This window comes from Passer montanus, unplaced genomic scaffold (genome assembly GCF_014805655.1).
Source record: "Passer montanus isolate IOZ18808 unplaced genomic scaffold, ASM1480565v1 scaffold17, whole genome shotgun sequence".
Lineage (NCBI taxonomy): Eukaryota > Metazoa > Chordata > Aves > Passeriformes > Passeridae > Passer > Passer montanus.
In genome coordinates, this window is record NW_024364270.1 from 8290161 (window position 1) to 8310100 (window position 19940).

At 33.0% G+C, this 19940-nt stretch overlaps 1 protein-coding gene across 1 annotated transcript in view; it reads left to right on the plus strand.

The window, feature by feature from the left end:
• LRRIQ1 (leucine rich repeats and IQ motif containing 1) overlaps window positions 1-19940 on the plus strand; it is a 101860-nt gene that overhangs the window by 62646 nt on the left and 19274 nt on the right. The window contains exon 23 of the mRNA XM_039704066.1: window positions 599-700. Within this exon, the coding sequence (XP_039560000.1) occupies window positions 599-700 (102 nt within the window). The remainder of the gene's footprint in view (window positions 1-598; window positions 701-19940) is intronic.

A 19940-nucleotide genomic window follows, 5' to 3' on the forward strand; every position in this document is an offset into this window, starting at 1 on the left:
CAGTTATCTGCTCATCTTTACCTCTTTGCAAACTTTTAAAAGTAACAGTTAAGAAACAAGCAAGATTTCACACTTCAGCATGTAGACTTCTGGGGTATTTTTTAATTTCAATTTTTAAATTTCAATTAGGGTGGCAGATGGAGGAAGACTAGGTTTTTATCTAAAAACATAGCCTCAAAAAATAAGTTAACCCTTGTTAACATATTTTAGGTGTAAATATCTTAATTTAGACTGCTGAATAATTCTGACCCAAAGCTTTTAGAAACACTTCTTGATATGTACCCTTTTAATATTTCTGCTTTAATTTCAAGCTTAAAATACAGATTTTTAAAAAATATTATCTGCAAATACATGCTTTAGAGTTTAATTTGTAGAGTGAGCTGAAAGATCAACAGTGTTAGAATTGCAAACAATGACTTTGATTCTCAGTCACATGTGTATTTATATGGCTTTATTTTAGAATGTGTAATCCTTTGTGAATATAAAACCTACTTTTAAAGGTATTTTCATTTATTAAGTGGCTAAAAGGTGAAAAACTGCTTGAAGGAATGAATGAGCCAGGTCTGACCTTTGATTTTAACTTGTTCTTGTCATCTAGACCCAGCTGTGCGCCTGGCGTTGTTCAAAAACAATGAAAATAAACATCTCTCTGTGAAACCACCAGGGAAGACACAGCCTATAAATGCTGAATACTTTGAAGGTATGAACAAGTATTTCATTTTATGCATATAAGCATATATATTTTGCAATGTCTTTTAAACAGGCTTACTCAAAATATAAAACAATACACGCAAATAGAAAAAAGCAGAAGTTTAAGGAACTTATCTAATCCTCAAGTCACGGCAGTGAAACATTTCAATTTGAATTAATTGCCAAGAGCAAGAGGTGCTCTTAGAGCTTAATTTCTAGATGGAGCCTAACTTATTTATTTATTGTTTTATTATTAAATCCTCATCATGAAAATGTCAAACATGTCAGAGGGATATAAAATACAAAGTACTAGAATAAAACTTCATAAATGAAATATCACTTCAAATTCTTCATTAAATTACTACCTTTTCCAAAGCTACACATTGACTTCTAAAAATCCTTAACATGTTTTTTGGAAAGTACTTTAATAAATATTCCCCAGGAATTCAGCATTTAACAGAAGGCAAGGAAAGAGCATTCTGCATGTAAATATTAAATTCTTTTTCATAAATATTTCACAAATATTTAAATACTGATGTTGCTCGTTTACTGTTGAAATTCATGTTAAAACACTCCTTGGTATCTGTATAATTAAAATAAGGCCAAGTCTATTTAAAATGCCCTTGTTATAGGAAGACAATCAACTCTAGAGATGATTTTATATTGTTTTGATTATTTTTGTAACTCAATAATGTACTCAGAAAGTTCTCACCTGTATCTTTCTGTCTTTTTCAAAGACATAGTTTTATGCTATGTGATCTATTCCCAGTTTCTCAAAGTAAAATTACAGATTATACTGTATTATCATTCACTGTGTGAGGATAAAAATTAGAACATGTCTGAGACAGGTGTGAAATAAATCTGAGTCTACATGAATTGCAATTCAGTCAATTAACTTAGCTGTATGGAAGCCTAAATTTGCCTCACATTCATGAGTCCATGCTCAAATTTGTTTGGAAACAATTCTTGGTGAATTCTGAAGAGGAAATATTTTTGCAGTATTACTTGCCTTGGATCCAGGCATGAAATTACCTTGAAAGTCTGTGTGTACTGCACCTGACTGAGCATTTCCCAGTATCTCATATATGTTTCTGTGGCATATGCTTATATACATCAGAATGCATCATATGCTGAAGAAACAGGACAGGCAGGCTGCCAGTGAAAAAGTGAATGTCCAGTAAAAACAACTGTAGGAATGCTCAAAACCATGTCAGAGATAATACAACTTGAATACAAGTTCAGTACCCTAAAGTCAGTGTAGGTTTAGGCTAGCTTTCCTGCCACCAGTTTTTTTGCTCCTGCCTGAAACTTTTTTCCCTTTGTTTTGAAAAGCCGATGTATGCATTCTAAATATTACTGAAGTCACTTTTTGAATTTATGGAGAGAAGGTACCAAGGTAGATTGAATATCAAAAGGCAAGCGTAGTGGTGGTGCTCTGAATTGTCTTTCATGTCAAGGACCATTTTACTCCTCTGGCACGCTAATAAACAGAAACATTTTTTCACCACTCGTGGCTGCTCCCATCCAGTCTGCTGAGCCTTCAAGAAGACAAGCAGTACTTTTCTGCTTAACCAGAATAGAAATTTGTCCTTCTACCAGAGGCATTGCTACTTCAGACACTATGTCCAGAAAATCCTAGTTTGTGAATTAGAGAGTGCAACACAGAGCATTTATTTATATGAATGTGAGGTATCATCAGACAGAACTAGGAGTATCTAAATGTGGAATTAGCAACACTTCGCACCTGCATAATAACTTCACAGACTTGTGTTATCAGAGATGTCTTCTCTTGTTTCCCATTTCCCCTCTTACCTTTTAAGCATTTCTTCCTCTTTTGCCTGCAATAGATCTCTTTGAGTCTGTTCAGTCACTGGAGTTCTTTCTGTAACAAAAAGGTGGAATGTTTTCGCTTTGTATCCATGAATCTTGTGGTCATTGTATTTTAATTCAATAGAAGCAGACCTGTCCTTTGTGTGGTGGAAATAAACTTTCTCCATTCAAGATCTTTTACTTTCACAGACTCGTAGTGAGTCCTTGGGTAGAAAATTTGAACTCCAAACTATCTTCTTCATAAAAAAATAAATAAAATTTTTAAAAGCACATTCTATATATTCCTTCTTTAGTTCTTTAAATTGGGAAATAGAGGAGAGAAGTCAACATCAACAGCAAAACAGCAAGTACACACGTGTTATCTGTTAAATAACAGAATCACTACTTTTGAAAGGGGATGCCCTAGGAAGTGAAACAATTAGAACAGTTTTAGATTTTCAAACTGGAACACATCATGGTAATGAATATTTAAGAAATCTAGTTAAAATGAATGTCTGATGAATGTCTTTTGTCTTCATTGTGGTTTTGTGTGTAAGACTACAAAGAAGACAAAAACTAATTAAAGCATGAGAAATATTAAAATAGCGAAAAGAAATGATGTTAATATCTGATGATCTTGTTTTCCTGAGATTATTGTTCTGTCATAATTTTCCTTCTTATTTTCCTGCTACAAAAGTTTTGGTAAACTGATATGCAATATGGTATTAACAAATTTTGAAAACTTGTGCATAACTTTATCCCATAGGATAATGCACACAATATTAAGTTGACATACATGTTGTTGGAAAATACATTTTCAAAATTGTAGTTATTTATTCATAAATATTCAAAATTTATTCATAATTTTTTATTACATTTTGGATGAGTCATCATGCTTTGCTCACTGATGTTGGACAAATCCCCACCAGGGACCGTTACTTCACATTTGAATCACAGCAACACAGAATTTAGTCAGAAATAAGCCTCTTTGGAATACAAACACCATGCCAATGGCATGAGGAGATATTATTCTCACAGAGAAGAGCTTACCATTTAAAAATACAAGAAGCATGTGAAGGAAGAAACCATGGGAAGGCAATTCAATACATTAATGTATGTGTCAATATATCTGTGTCTGTATGTGCACAGAACATGTGTCTGTACTCACACAAATATATAAGCATATACCTGGAGTAAAAGTAGGTATAATAATTCAATAAATGTGGCACTTGTGAATTTTTATTTGTATATTTTGAAAGGAAAGTAAATTATGAACACTTACCCTCTGGTGTAATTACTAGTATCAACATGTGTTTTGTAATCCTAACACTTTCTGTCAGATGCAGTTTCAGTTTCTTTAAAATTAATTTAATGCATGTGGTCATTGTAGTATAGATACATTAAAACTATTAGTTAAATAAAAATATATTTGAATCTTTTTTGTGACATTGACTTGAGTAGGTTGTAAAGTGAGCCAGGGAATATGCAAGTATAAATATGTATTTACTGTTTCTCATAACAAATTATACCCTCATCAAAAACCTGAAGACAGATGAAAACCTGACTTGATGTTCTCCTGATGATTTGCTGGATGTTTTGTGGGACTGTGTATATTACACTGCTCTCTTTGGTGAGATAAGGTTATGCTTTCCTCATGGTTGTTGAGTTTCATTTAGTGTCAGGTAGCTGACAAACAAAATATGCCTTCTTTAATGAATATTCTGATTCAATGAATGCTCTTGGAGATATTTTTGTGGTTTCTAGATGGTGACATTTCAAAGATCTCCAAATTTTGGAAACTTTATAAGACACACAGATAATTGTCATAATGTCCCATTTTGCATCAAAGCATATCTTTTAGGAAGCTTTATGACTACTTGTCCACTTTTTGTCTGGAGGCTATTTCAGTTGTTAACTTAATGTAGAATAGTCTTGACTGTTTTGGGTAAAGTACATCAGGAACTGAAGGAAAAATCTATCCTTGACTCCTCTTGGGAAGATCCAATTAGTCCTGGCTGAGCGTGTAACAGAGCATCTCTGCCATCTGTGGGTCCGTAATTACGGGATCTGTAATTTCAGATACATAGAGGAAGGATACTTTTCTAGCCAACAGTGTGAATACTTAGTCCCAGTACAGCAGCTGAGAACTGAAGAATGAGCCCTAAGGCCAAGCACATTTTTTTGCTACAAGTTTTGCAAACAGTGTGTCTTTTTGGGTCCTCTTTAATCCAGTTTCCTCAATGGTTTTGGTGGGTTATCCAAATAATTTTTGTTCAGTGGAATGGGAAGCTGAATTCCAATCTGTAGAGTAAGTTGGAAGAATGCAGAAGATCAGATGAAAATCCATTCAAACTATCCAAGTATTATTTGGATATGATTTACTTTAATTCACAGGTTGTGCTCTATTTAATTTCATAGATTGTGCTCTATTTAACTTTGTAGGTTACGTGATTTATTGGCATATATACAATATTTATTTTTATTCATATCCATATCCATCAGTGACACATCTATACCATACACTTCAAAGTGAAAACAGTGCAATGCTACTTCACCCAAAATTGTGAACAATGATTTATGCCTGGAGGTTTAACTATATTAAAAATGCACCTGGCTGTGTTGACAAGATATGTTTGCTGTAGTTTGGGAACCTGTAGTTCTACTTGGCAGTACTGTATTTCCTGTCATTTTATGCTCATGGTGACCAAGGAAAATGTAATGAGTAGTGTTAACACTGATTTCACCAATACAAATTTGATAATGAATAGATTATGCTTTCTCAAGTGACTTTTAATTATGCCAATATTTATTTATTTCTGTTGAAATTGTCAGTAGAAATAACATTTATTTTTCAAGAATAAGAAGTAAAGTGAGCTTGTGATTATGTCATATGATTTGAAGATAAATATCAAGGGATCCACTTAAGTCATCTGTTTTCTGGCTTGATAATAGTTTCTAATTATGAAACTCCTTATAGTCTCAAGCAAAAATTATTGCAAAACATTCTTATAGATTATTATTACTAGTGATAATTGAAAGTGCAAATGTGAGACTTTGGAAAGTTGGAATTTAACATTGTCTATTAGTTAATTCTGTGAGTTCATTAAAATATTGTTGCACTTGATCAACATAGTTTCTTAGGTTTTCTGCATTATAAAATATGAATACTTTTTTTTGAACTACATGTGACATTTAATAGAATTTGTATTGATTCGAGTCACTGATGCTTGACAAATCACATCTACATGACAGTTAAGGTACTGAGGCTGGAATGCTAGTATTCATCTTTATATGGGCTTTAAGTATTCTGTTGTTTGTTATTTATGAGCATGTAAAAAGACATTGTGAAAATTTCTGTTAGTTGTTTTCATCTTTTAGAAATCAGCTCTTTTTAATGGAGAAATATTAATGGCATCAATTCCCAGGAACCGCAGTGTTTGTAAACATTCATTTCTAAAGCAAGTTGTCTTTTATTGATCTGTTGTCTCAAAAGGATTAATAACCACATTTGAAATCTGGGCTTGCTGCAATTCTATGAGTTGAATTGCCATGTTTATAGTAAACTGTAACTGTTGCATATCTCCCAGGCTCTAAATTTGTATGCCACATTAGGGAAGCAGTTTCTAATCCGTACAGCACTGACAAAAATGACAAAATAATGCATTTTCAAAGAATGTAAGATCTGTCCTGAAATGTAATGAAAATGTGTTACAGAAACTTGCAGTGCAGAAGGGGTTGTATCTTTTGAAATCATAATTCTATGGCTTTGTTTCTTATTATTTAGTTTGAGCTCACACAACAGAACTCTTGCATTGAAATATTTTCTCATTTTAAGGAATTAATGGCTCTCCACCAGCCCTTCAACATGTAAAATGAGTAGGTTACTTGTGTCCAGTACATCCAAAAAGAGCCAGGATAAAATAAACATAAGGAGTTGGATATCTTGGAAAAAATCTGTCATGGGTTTGGGTTAATCATCTCCAGAAGAAATTCAACTTGATGCCTGAAATGTAAGACTTCTTGGAGAAAGCAGTAAAGCCTGAGGCAGTGTTGATCTGAAGGAGTGCTCTCCATGGGTCAGAGCTGCTCTGCTGGCAGAGTGCAAACCCAGTTCACAACAGCGGTACGCTGAAAACTTGTAAAGGACTGCAGGGGCCTTACAGTGCACGCACTCAAGCTTCAGTTACATAGTTCTACTGGTCCAGTTTCTTATTATAAAATAAAACTGAAAAATAAAATCTGTGCCTAATTTTCTAGCCTCCTGTCTGTCAATGATAGCGTAGGATTTTTTCAGTATTCATGGAATGAAGCAATCCTGAAATTATGTTTAAAAATAAATATGTGAAACGTAATTTATATGGGTTTATGCAGTGCACTTCAGTGTCTGAGTATTTATAAGTGATCTAGACATATGAATTTTTTATTAATATTCTTGCTTTTCACTTTCAATTACCAAAAAAAACCCCAAAACCAAAAATCACTTTTATTTGCCTGAAGTTCCTGGACAGGATGTACTTGCCATAGATACATACCAGCTAATTCTTATTGTGGTTCTAGTCTTCAGGCTTCCTATATTCATATATTCAAGGTTTCTGACCACATATTTCACCTGCCTGTGTACTTTCTCTTTGTCCCTGACTTTGCTATTTTGCATACTGTTGTAATTTGTGGTAGCATAAGGATTTTATTAGTGTATCAGATATGAATGTGGTCTCTAACCTAGAGAGTGTGTTTGTTTGTTCCAATAAACTTCCAAAACTAAGATTTTGTACAATGTATAGCTGGTTACCTGTGCTTTCATAATATATGAATTTACCCATTTTTATGAGCCTAAAAGGAACTCCACACAAGAAAACAAAATCTTACTGTTCTTTTGCTAATAAGTACCCAGTGATTACTTCAGTAGGAGAGAGATTTCACCCAAAATGTCATCAGAGGTTGAGAACTACTTTTTCTCATTGTTGAATAAGATGATATAATAGTTCAGATAGTTTTATTTGCATCTCCTTCAATTCTGCCTTTCTTTTTTCTCCTCTTCTTGATATCTTAGGTCCAAAATTTTTGTAGTGTGACATCTGCATCTCAGCCAGTGTAAATGTAAACAAGTTGATTCCACATTCAGATCCACAGCTTTTAGTACTGCATAAGGCAATAGTTTTAGATGAATAGATCCCTGAGTACCGAAGCATTTCAAATCCTTTTTCATTTGACCATTCAGTGACCTGATAACTATTTCCTGTCCCTAAGTAAGGTCATGACCCAGGTCTTAGAGTGCAAAAGACAGATAATTTTAGCAACAAGTTAAATCCAAATGGATTTGGTTGGAGGGGGTAAGGGAGAGTAGGTTTGCTTAATTTCCTTTAAAATAAAGTGCTACAAAACTTGTATTTAGCATGTCCTTTTAAAAGTAATTATTGAATTTGTTGCTGTCATGTTTGGATGCCTGGGGACTGCAGTCAATATTGGGGTGGTTTGTTTATTTGCTTTGCTTTCACTGGACAGTACCCAATACATTTTTTTACACTTCAAAAAACAATTGCTAATAAAGAGGTCATTAAAAGTGCATATTCAGATATATTCAAAGTGCTTTCCAAAATGAGTGTTTCAAACACTAAAATAATATTACTATGCAAATGTTTTTTAAACACAGGTCACGGATTCTATGTCTGTAAAAGTGTCACAAATGTTACATTGCACAAATGTTCCTCTTGCAAAAAAATTTCCATTTGCTATGATGATACGAATAAAGAATATAATGTAGCCTTAGAAATATTTTATAGACACAAGTCTTGCTTCTATTGGAATCTATGGCACATTTTAAATCCCAATTAAAGCAATGTTTCCTGTAGCTATAGATTTTAATAATTGCATTATTCTAAGCACTTTCCGAGATGAAGTAAAGGAAAGCCTTCACACCAGACCTTTTAATTAATTTGAAAAATATAATTTATTAAAGTTTGCTTTACAGAAATTTCTTTTTTTTTTCCTATTCTGTAATAGGAAGTATGGTGTTGTGTAGAATTAGTATTATTAATGAGGTCAGAAATCTACAGCATTCCAAAGAGGCCATTTTCACAGGTTTAATATTAAACACACATTGAATTATCTTTCTGTTTTTATAACTAATAATGTTGTTGTTTAGATACATTTTTCAAGCAAAATATCGAAACAACACTCTAAAATTGAAATAGAGGAATTTAAAATTTTATGCTGTTCAATACTAACTCTTAGAGCAAAGTTCTATAGATTTTATAGATTTCATAAAATCCAGAATTGAATGTGAGGTGGACCTATCTAATTTTACAAGGAATTCCAAGTAACTCAAGTATTTTAATAAAAATGTACAATCATGCAGTGATGCCTATGTAACTTTTGTGGTGTGTTATTTCTGTAAGGTAAATTTTCCTACTTCATAACTTTGCAATTCAATTCTTATCAAAACATGTTAGCAATTTCTGGAAGTTTATAGGTTTGTGCTAGTTTGATCTATGCACTGCAGATATTTTATCTGGCTTGTGAGTATAAAAAAGGTAGAAAAACTGAATTTTGCAGTTATATTTTTTCTCATATTGATAAGAAAAGCTGCATTCCAAGACAGTATTTTTTATACAATTTTGTTTACATGACATTCTAGAATTGTTCTCTCTTTTCAGGTTTATTGTCAGATTCCCAATCCAACATGGTTGTAACTTCATAAATAAGCACATTTATAGAATGTTGTAGACAACCCAGTCCAGACAACGAGATAAATCCAAGTACCCAGACAAAAGAACTTCATTTTCCTAGTCATCATTAAAGAATACATTGTGGATAACTGTTTTTTTGATGGTTTCTAATTGCACATAGAGCATCAGGCTTACTAAAACCCTGACTGTGGAAAGACATTTCTCTAAAAGGCATGCTTTTTATTTTCTGATAAGCAAGCTCAGCAGTTTTCACTTTACGACATAGAGACCAGTGATATCTCTTGTGAAAGATAGAATGTGACTTGTAAAATGGAGGAATTTAAACTCTACTGTGTATTTTAAGTTAAATTTACTGAGTATTTGCTTTAGTACCTGATGTGTATTTTGTAATGGAGAAATTAGCAATGAATGCAAAAAGAAAGGAAGCTATGTGCCAGTAAGCCAGAAAGTTCTGATTTAACCTACCAATGACCTGGCTTTGTTTGTTCAGATGACAGTTCTAAAAGTGTGCAGAGAATATTCCCTTTTAATACAGTTATTTGCCGCAAGCCGTGACCTCACTGCCTGTCGGGGAGCAGGTCTGAATTGGCCCTTTCTCTGATATCGTGACATTGCTTCTGTTGCCTCGATTGTGACCTCTGATTGCATGATACCCCTGAGAGTTCAATTTAATAAGCGTGACTCCTGACTCTTAGCCAGGTCTGCCTTCTTAGGTTTTGTCAGACTCTACTTGTAGTCTGGTCTACATATGCTAAAACACTGCATAGGCTGTCATCATAGCATGTGAGTTGTGTGCACTGTATTCAAAATTCTCTTTCAAATGTCTTTCATTTATTGCAAATGCAAATGTTTATAAAGTCTTTCTTGGAATAAATTTTAGAAGTTGTTTCTTTCACATGTATGGCTGCATGGGATTTTTGGGTTTTATACCTTTGTATCCTTTATACAGATAGTTACCACTCTTTCACTAAATTACTAAGCATGTGTGTTATCCGTGCATCTTTCTTTCTTCCAAATTTTATTTCTCCTATGAGAGTGTTGTATATTTTTATGACTTCCCATACAATATGTTTGTTCAATATAGAAATATTAGGGGCAAATCCCTTTTTCTCATTGTATAATTAGTACAGTCACACAATAAGGCAGTACTACTGAGCACTCGCAGCACTGCAAGGTGTAGTGACCCAGGACCAGTCAGGTGAAAGCTGAAGAATCTGTTTGGAATCCAGGAGAAGGTGAGTAGAATTAAGACATTTTAAGTACCATTGAAAATAAGTTATCTTGGGTTTAGTGACAATTTTGCTATATCATTGCATTCTTTTCTCCTGTTTTCCTCCTCTTCTAGCCAGAATGCTGAAGAAGAGTCTGTTCTGAGACCTGGATGCCTTGAGGGTGATGATGCTATTCAGATATTGCTCCAATTTTAGTGCCCCTTGGTGCATTCACTGAACCAGAATATGAAGAAGTTTAAAGATTGAAAGAAAGTTTCAAGAACTGTGGTACAAGTAACAGACAAGTTTCTGTATTTACTTACATGCATTTTCTGTATTCTCATTGCAGATATGTACCCATTTTTCTAGCCTCTGTATCAGTACTCGTAACGTAGTGCTTCTAAAAAAATTGTCATTTCAGAAGAGCAGAAAAATCTTGTTGAACAAAATAATGCTTTGGGCTTACTTTTGTAGTTACATTAAAATTTTTCTGTAAATATTACCATTAAATACTTCTTTATTTCTTCAAGTGCTTTAAAGAATTCTGTTAACCTTTTCAATGGGATTAATTTTTATTAAAATTGTTTATTTTGTATGAAAACTATTACGATCTTTCTTATAAAACAAGTTCTACATAAGGCAGAAAGTGGGTGTTTTCTTCTTCCACTCAAACCTGACAATGAAATTCTATTCCTTCTTCTTCATGACAGTGACTGTTTACAGTGAAGTAAAATGAAATAAAATCTTGGTTTGGCCAAGTTTTTTTTGGGTTCTTTGTTTTTGGTACACAAATTCTCATGTAAGAGTATGTAATTTTAATAACTCAATTTAGTCTCTAAGATTTTAAAAGTCCTAATATAATCATCTGTTTCCTTCTTCTGGAGTAAATAGTATAAGATTAGCTACTGAATTTCCTCAATCTTAACTGAGAGTTTGCCTATCTAATTGAAATTAATGAGATTTCACTCCTCTCTGGATCAAACCTTAATGCTCTCTAAATTCCTGTGCTATTGGCAGGAGATTAGATCATCAGCTGCAAACAAGCAAAGTAACAAGTGAACAACTGTTTTAACCTGTTGGTAGACAACTGGTAAAACAAATTACACTTTAAAATTAATTAGTTATGGCTGTCTTGAAAGCTATTGCAAATATAAACAGAATGCATATGAGGCAACTCACCTATTTGGAATGATCATGATATTTAGGTTTTTCCTTCCTTTTCAAACAAATTTTATATATATGTATATAGAAATACATATGTAAAGACAGTGAGTAGGAGAGTTTGGTAGCAAGTTTAGATTAAAAGTTTAGTAAAAAAACTAATTTAAATACACCTACAATAAGCATAAACTGTTTAAACTCAAGATTAGGGACAGTTAAATTATGTTCACAAAGAGAACTGGGGGGTTTGTGTTCATCTTCTCACTAAAGAATAATTTGAATAAAATTCTAAACAAAATTCTGTAAAAGAACAGGAGGAGTCAGATCTAATTTATTCCTTTTTCAACTGCTTTGTTCATTCAGTAGGTAAATCATTCAAACCTTTTCTGCATGGATAGAGAAAACCTGTGCCATTTTAACTATAACTGATCCAAAATCTATATAAGTCAGTTCCATACCTGGGGATATGTGTTGATTTCTCTATAATTATATACAGTGTTTCATTTCTTGTTTGTTTTCGTGTGTTTTCCAGCTGAAAAATCACAGTTTAATTAATGAAGAAATCTATACAAATGCTAAGCTCTTTGAGACATATGTATTGAGAATTAACCTGAGGGAACTCGTAAGCAAATTGTGGTTTACTTTTGCTTTTTTTGCCTGACCTTCTTTACAAATGGAAGGGTTGGGGTTTTATTCATAGATCTACAAGACACTGGAATATCATATTGTTTATTGTCTTCCATAGTGTATCAACTAATTAAATATAACTCAATAAGAAGAATTAGTACTTTTATGTCTGTATTTATTTATAAACACTCATAAGTTTAATGTTTATGGTTGTTTTTAAGCTGGATATAAATATATAAGAATTACACACAATTGGGGATTAACTAATTTTAGATGCAGAGTCTTAACAAAAAGAAAAGACTCTGAGTCTGAGACTTTTTTTCCATTTAATTCAATGAACATTAAATCAAGTCTTGTTTATACAATGTTTGGCATAATGATAGGCCTGATCTTTAGTGTTACCTCTTGGTTTTGCTATGAAGTAAACTAAACAGCAGCCTTGCACTCGGTGTAGACTTTGTGTATTTGACAATGGGGAATAGTTCTGCTGTTACACATTACTGTGCTGACAGAGCTGTGAATTGTTGTCACACTATGTTCATCACATACCAATAGGTACTTCAAGTCAGCATCAGAAATTGAACCTGAAATAGTTCTGCTCGAACAAAACAAAACCCATTTAAATAGAAAAATATATCATATTTTGATCCATCGTATATATGTTAAGTATAAGATATAGATAGAATGGATAATCAATCCAGAGGCATTCATAACTAAACTGCATATTGACATTAGTGCAATAATTTCATTATTTCGCTTTCAGTGTTGCTCTGCAATAAGTACCAATAATGCACGGTACCTTCGGCACATCATATGTGTTGATGAGCATGAGTTCTTAAAACAATTTCTTCTATTTTTCAGATAACTTTCTAGGAAAAAATCTGTATTCTCAAGAGTAAGTATAATAAAGACTTTTTAAAAATGAAAATTCTAAAGCTGTGACATGAAATTACGTTTTAATTATTCATAGAATGTATGAAACAATTATGAATGTGATGTAAGTCAGCTTTATTGACTAAATTCATGCTGCTCCAGAGTAATGACAGTTTTTTTGTTCCATTTAATACTTGGCATATGTAACTTCTTGCCACATAGAAGCCTCCAGTTTTTATTTTGAACAAAAGTTTTGTTGGGTTTGAATTTTTCAGTTCCTTTCTTGTACTTTTAATATCTTCACTACAAACAAAACCTACCCTAATGCTTGTCACACTCAATAAAATTGATTGTATTGTGTAGATTTTGCCCTCTTTATAGTGAACAACATAGTACTTAGACCTCCTGCACTCTTACAAAATGTTCCTTTGTACTTGTTATTTTGAGAATTCCTTTGGAAGATCTTATGTCTTAAATAATTTTACTTGGTTTATTGAATTTAGAGAAAGATATTCCTCTGGTTTGGACTACATATAAAGTGATATCTCTTCTTGCTTGGAAATACCATTTCATCACTGAGCAATGAAACACTTGTGTTGAAGTTCTTGATTGCTTCTGTCATTTAATTTTAAGTGGTAATGGATAGAAATAAAATCTATCAAAATATTCTGTAAAAAAGGGGATTTTATGTTAAGCATCTCTTATTTTTCTCCGCAACAGTAAAAAATCCTCTATTCAGTAGAGAACATCCATCATTCAGGGGTTTATTAATTCACAAAGCTTATGAAAAAAAAACTAGAGATAGGGTGTGTACTAAGCAGATTTGAAATATCAGATAAGAAATTCTGTGAGAGTGTAGGCACTAAGGATAACAAAATAGGGTCAATCTACCTCCATCTTATTTATACCTCGCATTTACCGATGTATAACTAAGCACTGAAATGCTTAACGTGCTATTTCAAACTGTTTTTTACTCCTCTTGATTTCTTCGGTTCTTCAAGAGCCTTGACTGTGCAAAGAACTCTTGGTAACTCTTGGCTGTGCTCCAAACTCACTTCTCAGCAGTGCTGTTGATGAAATTTGCCTGTGCAGAGTGGCTGACGCGGGTACTGTATAGGCTACGTAACACTGTGTTCATAGAAGACTACACAAAAGAATAATGTGCAAGTATGCTATAGTATTGTAAAGTCTTTAATGTTCTTTTTGGATGTGTAAATGCCTGAGTGGATCCTGAAGCATACTGATTGCAGGTAGTAGTTTACATCAAGAACTCTTCTCTTACTCTGCATGTGGATGGCATATCACCTCTGTAGTTTCTTCTTTTGGTTTTGTCAGGGATGTTTTGGTTTTTTGTTGTTTTTTTTAAGAACCAGCTTAGTTTTTCAAACATAAAGCAATTTCATATTCAAACAGTCATAAATTAGTAAAAAAAATTGAAATGAACAGTTGCTTGTAAGGCAGCTTCCTGTACATACCAGGTGAAATAGTTTTTTAAGTTTATACATCAATTCAGAAAAGTGTCATAGGTCTTAGGAAATATCACAACATGAAACTGCTGTTTGTAAAGAAAAATTATGAAAGATAAATAAGAAATTGTATTTAATGTAAATGTTGTACAGGAAGTGATAACAACCCATAAAATTGCAAGAGTTGGTCAAATTAGAAGGAACAGTGTTTAATGGTGTCTTGGTGTCAGTGCTAGGAAAATGAGCCTTATGAAGCAATTCAAGTGGAAATGTACCCTGTTACAAGAAGAGTAGAAGAAGTGAGCATTTTAGTATAGAGCAATGTATTTGTGTGATCAGAGGGTTGCAATAAAAGGCGTTAATCTGGAGGTCCTGGAAGAAATTCTTTGATATTACTGGAGTATGAATAGAGAGAGAAATAACTTTAAATGATGTGTTTTAAAAGCAGGCCATTGAGGATGAAATAAGACTTAGATTTGCCTCAATGTCTGAAAAAGAAAATGTTGAGTTTAAACAGTAAGCTGGGGACAGATAAATAGTAGTGGTGTATTCTGCAGGGGCAGAAGTAGCAAAACAAGAAATAATGGGAAGGTACAAGTATGAAATCCTGTTTTCCTTGAATTCAGAAACTGAAATTTGTACTTTTTTGGTGATGTAGGAATCTCAACTAAAATATTCAGCTTTTGCATAATCTAATAATAAGACATCAAAGAGAGAACACAAAGCACAGTCTGAAATATGATAACTGCTGAAATAGCATTAACTTCTTGGGGAAGACATTAGAGAAGAAAAGGAGGTCTGTAGATCAAATAGTAATATAGTAGGCATTATTTGTAGTTCAAAAAAATTGCAAAATACCTGGTAAAAAGAGAAAAAAGGCTAAAGTTTTAGGAAAAAGCCCTCTTTTTGCTTTTTTTTTTCCCTTTCAGTAGCTGCTCTTATAATTTTTGAAAGACATTCTCTTATACATTGATCTGCATTCCCATGTTCAAAACTCCTTATTGATTGATAATTGATAAAGTATTTGATAAAGCATTTTTAAGCATTAAAAATTATGTAGGTCATAACATGAGGTAGTATTCTTGTGATACAGTTCTATTTCATATTTTATTCAGCAATGAACTCACGTAGACACTACTATAAATATTTTCATTTCATTCATTTTGGTCCTAGAGATGGAAGTCGATATTGTCAAAAGTCACTCAGATTAAAAAATATCTTCTAAAAGTAACTAGTATATGGAAAGAATATGTTTTTTAAGGTGGAAATGTATGTATCCCATTATCTGAAAATTCCAGACCTTAGTTGTAGGTCACCATCAGGGGATGCTATAAGTTTCAGTAAGAACTCTGTACCAATTTCTGCCACACGATGTTGCCAGCTGTCTGGAAGTCACCTAAGTATTGCTACCATAAATGAGTCACAGAGTACCTGTAAGCATGCTAAAGACCACTCTAAATACCATTCTTTTTCAAAGGCAATTTGGGGCTTGTTGTGATTGCTGTTTCATGGATGGCAGTATTTAGAGACTCCTGACAAAGTACACTTCTGACAAACGTATTTTAATTTCTCTGTAGAAAAAAAAAAGAAAAGAAATTCCTATAATTTCTCTTACGTTCTAATATATGTGTGGGTTTGGGGGTGAAGGGCGGTGGGGATTTTTTAATTATTGTTGTTTTCCTATCTGTTTGCAAATACTTCACTTTTTTTGCCTTAATAGCAGGAACAACTCATGTCATTCTTACTTTCTGTTCTGTGTGTATTATACAGACTGTGTCCGAAATAAGGCTTTGTTGTTGTTGTTGTTGTTGTAACATGGAAATATGAGATTAAAAAGTTGGGTTTTAGATTTGGGATTTCAAGGTAATTTTTAAATGCGTAATGCACACATTATATGAATGTATAGAAGACAGTAGAAATTATAAATCCTCACAGGGTAGATAATTTTAATTCTCAATAATTTTTTTTTTTTTAGATTTTCTGCATTCATACGCATACTTACACACATATGCCCTAATATTATATATATTTTTCAAGGCACAGAACTTGAGTTCATCCTGAATGCAGACATTGTGTAACCATCCTCCTTCCTTGGCTTGCTAACAACACTTGTCCTACCACAGGGAACAGGGGTTTCAAGTACCACTTATCCTGATCAGATTTGAATCTCCAGCTTCCACATGCCAAGCTATTTCTTCGGCTGTGTTTCAGTCCTCTTAACAGTGACAGCTACAGCTGAGGGCACAAGATCCGTGTATCTTGGAGGAAAGAAAGAAAACTGACTCCATGTAAAATTTAGGGCACTTCACCTGAAGCAGTTCATAGATTCTTTGCTCTTCTCCTTTAGTTCACTTTATGGATTACCCGGAGGTAGTCTAATTTAAAGGACATAACAGCATCCATTTTTTAAACTGAATGTGAGTCGTCCTGGCTCTCAGCACACTCAGGAAACAGATTTGACTGATGAAGGGTGACATTTTTTTTGATATCAAAATTCAGGTTCTTATGGGTTTGCATGTGGATTTGTTGACCCAGAAAAGAATTTGTTGCTTTCCTGTAATATACAGTTCCAAAGATATTTCAGGTGCCAGGGCTTTTCTAAGTTCTCCCTATTTAGATACTCGGATTTTGTAGGTAATTGCCAGTAGGTGGCCCTGACTGCTGCATAGTATCTGGCCTAAGTGCAGAGTATCTGTGTGGATGATTATTTGGCAACACCTAAAAATAGTTACTGTATTAATGCCAAGTGTAAGACAATTCCAATCTTAAATTATTAACATGTGTGTCATGTAAAAAAAAAAAAAGGTCAAAAAGATTGAAGTCTTAGCACGATAATCTAATGAGGGTATGATACTTTAAATACTTCTGAAATTAATTTGGGTTTTGATGCCTTCTTTGATGTATTACTATTTTCTTTGATAGTCTTAGAGTTGTCTGCATTTAACAATTAAAGAGTATAGGTCTGATCCATTTCAAAGATGCAGAAAGCTTACAGCTCTTTGGAACTTCTATGAGTGTTAATACTCCTACAAAATCAGGTCCAGGTTTTTAAAAAACACATAGCCCTAATTTAAGAAAGCTACCAAGCAAATGCATGTTAATGATACTGGTACACCAGATTCTTGAACACATGATGTTCATAAGTGGAATAGAAAAGTGACAATGCAGTGTTTTAATTCATAACATAGATTTTTTGGGGGTAAGAATTAAAAAGCTAGATACTATTTTAAAAAGCAACTATATGAAAGAAAATAGAATACCGTTTTCTGCAATATTATAGACAAATTATCAAAGATCATCTGCCCATTTGAAAAAAAAAGCCACCATTGACACTAATACAAGCAAGAATATTCTGTCTAAGAGAATGTATAATTTTAAGGAAGAAAACTCTTGTTTGTACTTTTACCTTGATGAAATTTTTGTTTCAGTTATGTTTCAATAATCAACATGGAAAAATAAAAATAAATTAAAATAAAAGTTTATTAAATAAAAACTGTTGTGCTTCAAACATAATTAAATCAAAAATTGAAACTACAACTAAGGAAAATTATTAAAAAACATTTTGGAAAATAAATTGCCAAGTTAAAGTATTTACAATTTTTGTAACCTTTATTATAGCTTATTGTATGTTCATCTTTTATAAACCATTGCTGACACATAGACTCAGACATTAACTTCTAATACTGGTTTATCCCCTATATTGATTTCCCTTTTAATAGAGAAAACAATAAAAACAATTTCGTGAATGCATTTTAATTGCAATACCTATTTATCCTTAGAAAGATAGGAACACTAGGCCAACTTTTCTGTAAATACAGATAAGAAAAAAATTAAATCTGTTTTCTTGGGAGATTATTCCTCATTGGAGAACAAATGTGGAAGGTTTAATCTCCAGATGAAATGCTCTTAGGAGGTCATTCACAATGTGTCTTACTCTTGTTATAAATCAGCATCTCTCTTCGAATGAAGACATAAGGATACCAGTGGACTTGGAACTTAATGTATTTTCAAAATGGAAAGGTTGCATAACTGTACTCCTGAACCAGGAAGGCAATATTGTAAATTTGAAAAAAATCAAATAGTTCCCACTTTATTAAAGGAAGCTGATGAACAATGTAATCATCAGTCTTTTTATATTTGGCACTTATTAAATAATTCACTGCTTGACTTTTTCAGTCAGCCCTCACACCCTCATTTCCATTGATACAGTGACTATCCATGCAAGATTTTCATTTTCAGTCTTTCTAAGCTGGTAAATGGGAGTTCTTTACATCAACTGGGGATAAATTCTTCTGCCTAAATTCTAGTCTGTGAGTGACTAGCAAGACATATAGGACTTTATATTCTTGACCAGGACCTTGCCTTGAATACATTCCGCCTAAGGAGTAGATTTGGTTTGAATAGAGACTCCCTATACTAAGACAAATAAACAAAAAACTTCTGTATTTCAGACTATGAAATAAGCAGCTTTGATACTTTAACTTAGAGCTAAAATGTGAAAGCAATGAGCTCACAGCAAAGCTATGTAAAATGCCAGTGAGGCAAAACCTGCATATTTTGCAGTTTCGCAAAGTAAATTATACATTTTAATTTTACATTTTAAATTTAAAAATATTATATGTAATGTACCAAAGCCCAAAGGTGAATTGGTGAATATCCTATGAAATTCCTATGAATGAAGACTATGACACTTCTGATATCTCCGTCCCCACTCCTGCCATCCCTTTAGAGTTACTGAAAGTTAAATCATCCACAGTGAGAAAATGGACTTGATGTTAAGTGGTCTTTGCTGGTTCAAGTGTTCCTGCAGTTTGCTAAAAACCTTCTAGTAGCTGCCATATTTACCTGTCAGTGACGAAAGAAGAATCTTTGAAAGAAAAACAAAAGGAATAATTAACAACAGGGATGATAACTCAGTGTTATCTGAAATTATATCAAAGAGAAAAAAACAAATATTTGTACCAAATAAAAAAAGAAAAAAGTTTTCAAATGTCTCATAAAGGCCCTGATTTGAAGGTGCTAAAAGGATTTAACCTAAACAGTTTATGTATGGTGATAGAAAAAAAAAAAATTATTCTGATCCATGAATGTTGCTATGCAATAATGGTGGATCCTCTTTGCACCCTTCCAGTTCTGGCAGCCTCTTCCTGTTGCTCCTTACCAGTCTGTTATTCAGCAGAATGGCCCAAAAACTGGAGGATCTCCATAATTTTATAATTTTTCCCCATAATGTCACTGTTTTATTCTCTATCTTTAGATGTTGTTTGTGATCCAAAAGTAGGTAGTAATTTCTGAAAAATAATATCATAGATGCAATTGCTTTGGAATCCAAATCAAAAATTGCCATTAAAATGCCTTAAATGTCTTAATAGATCACATCAGTAAAAGACAGATAAGAGTAACAAGATTGCCATGTG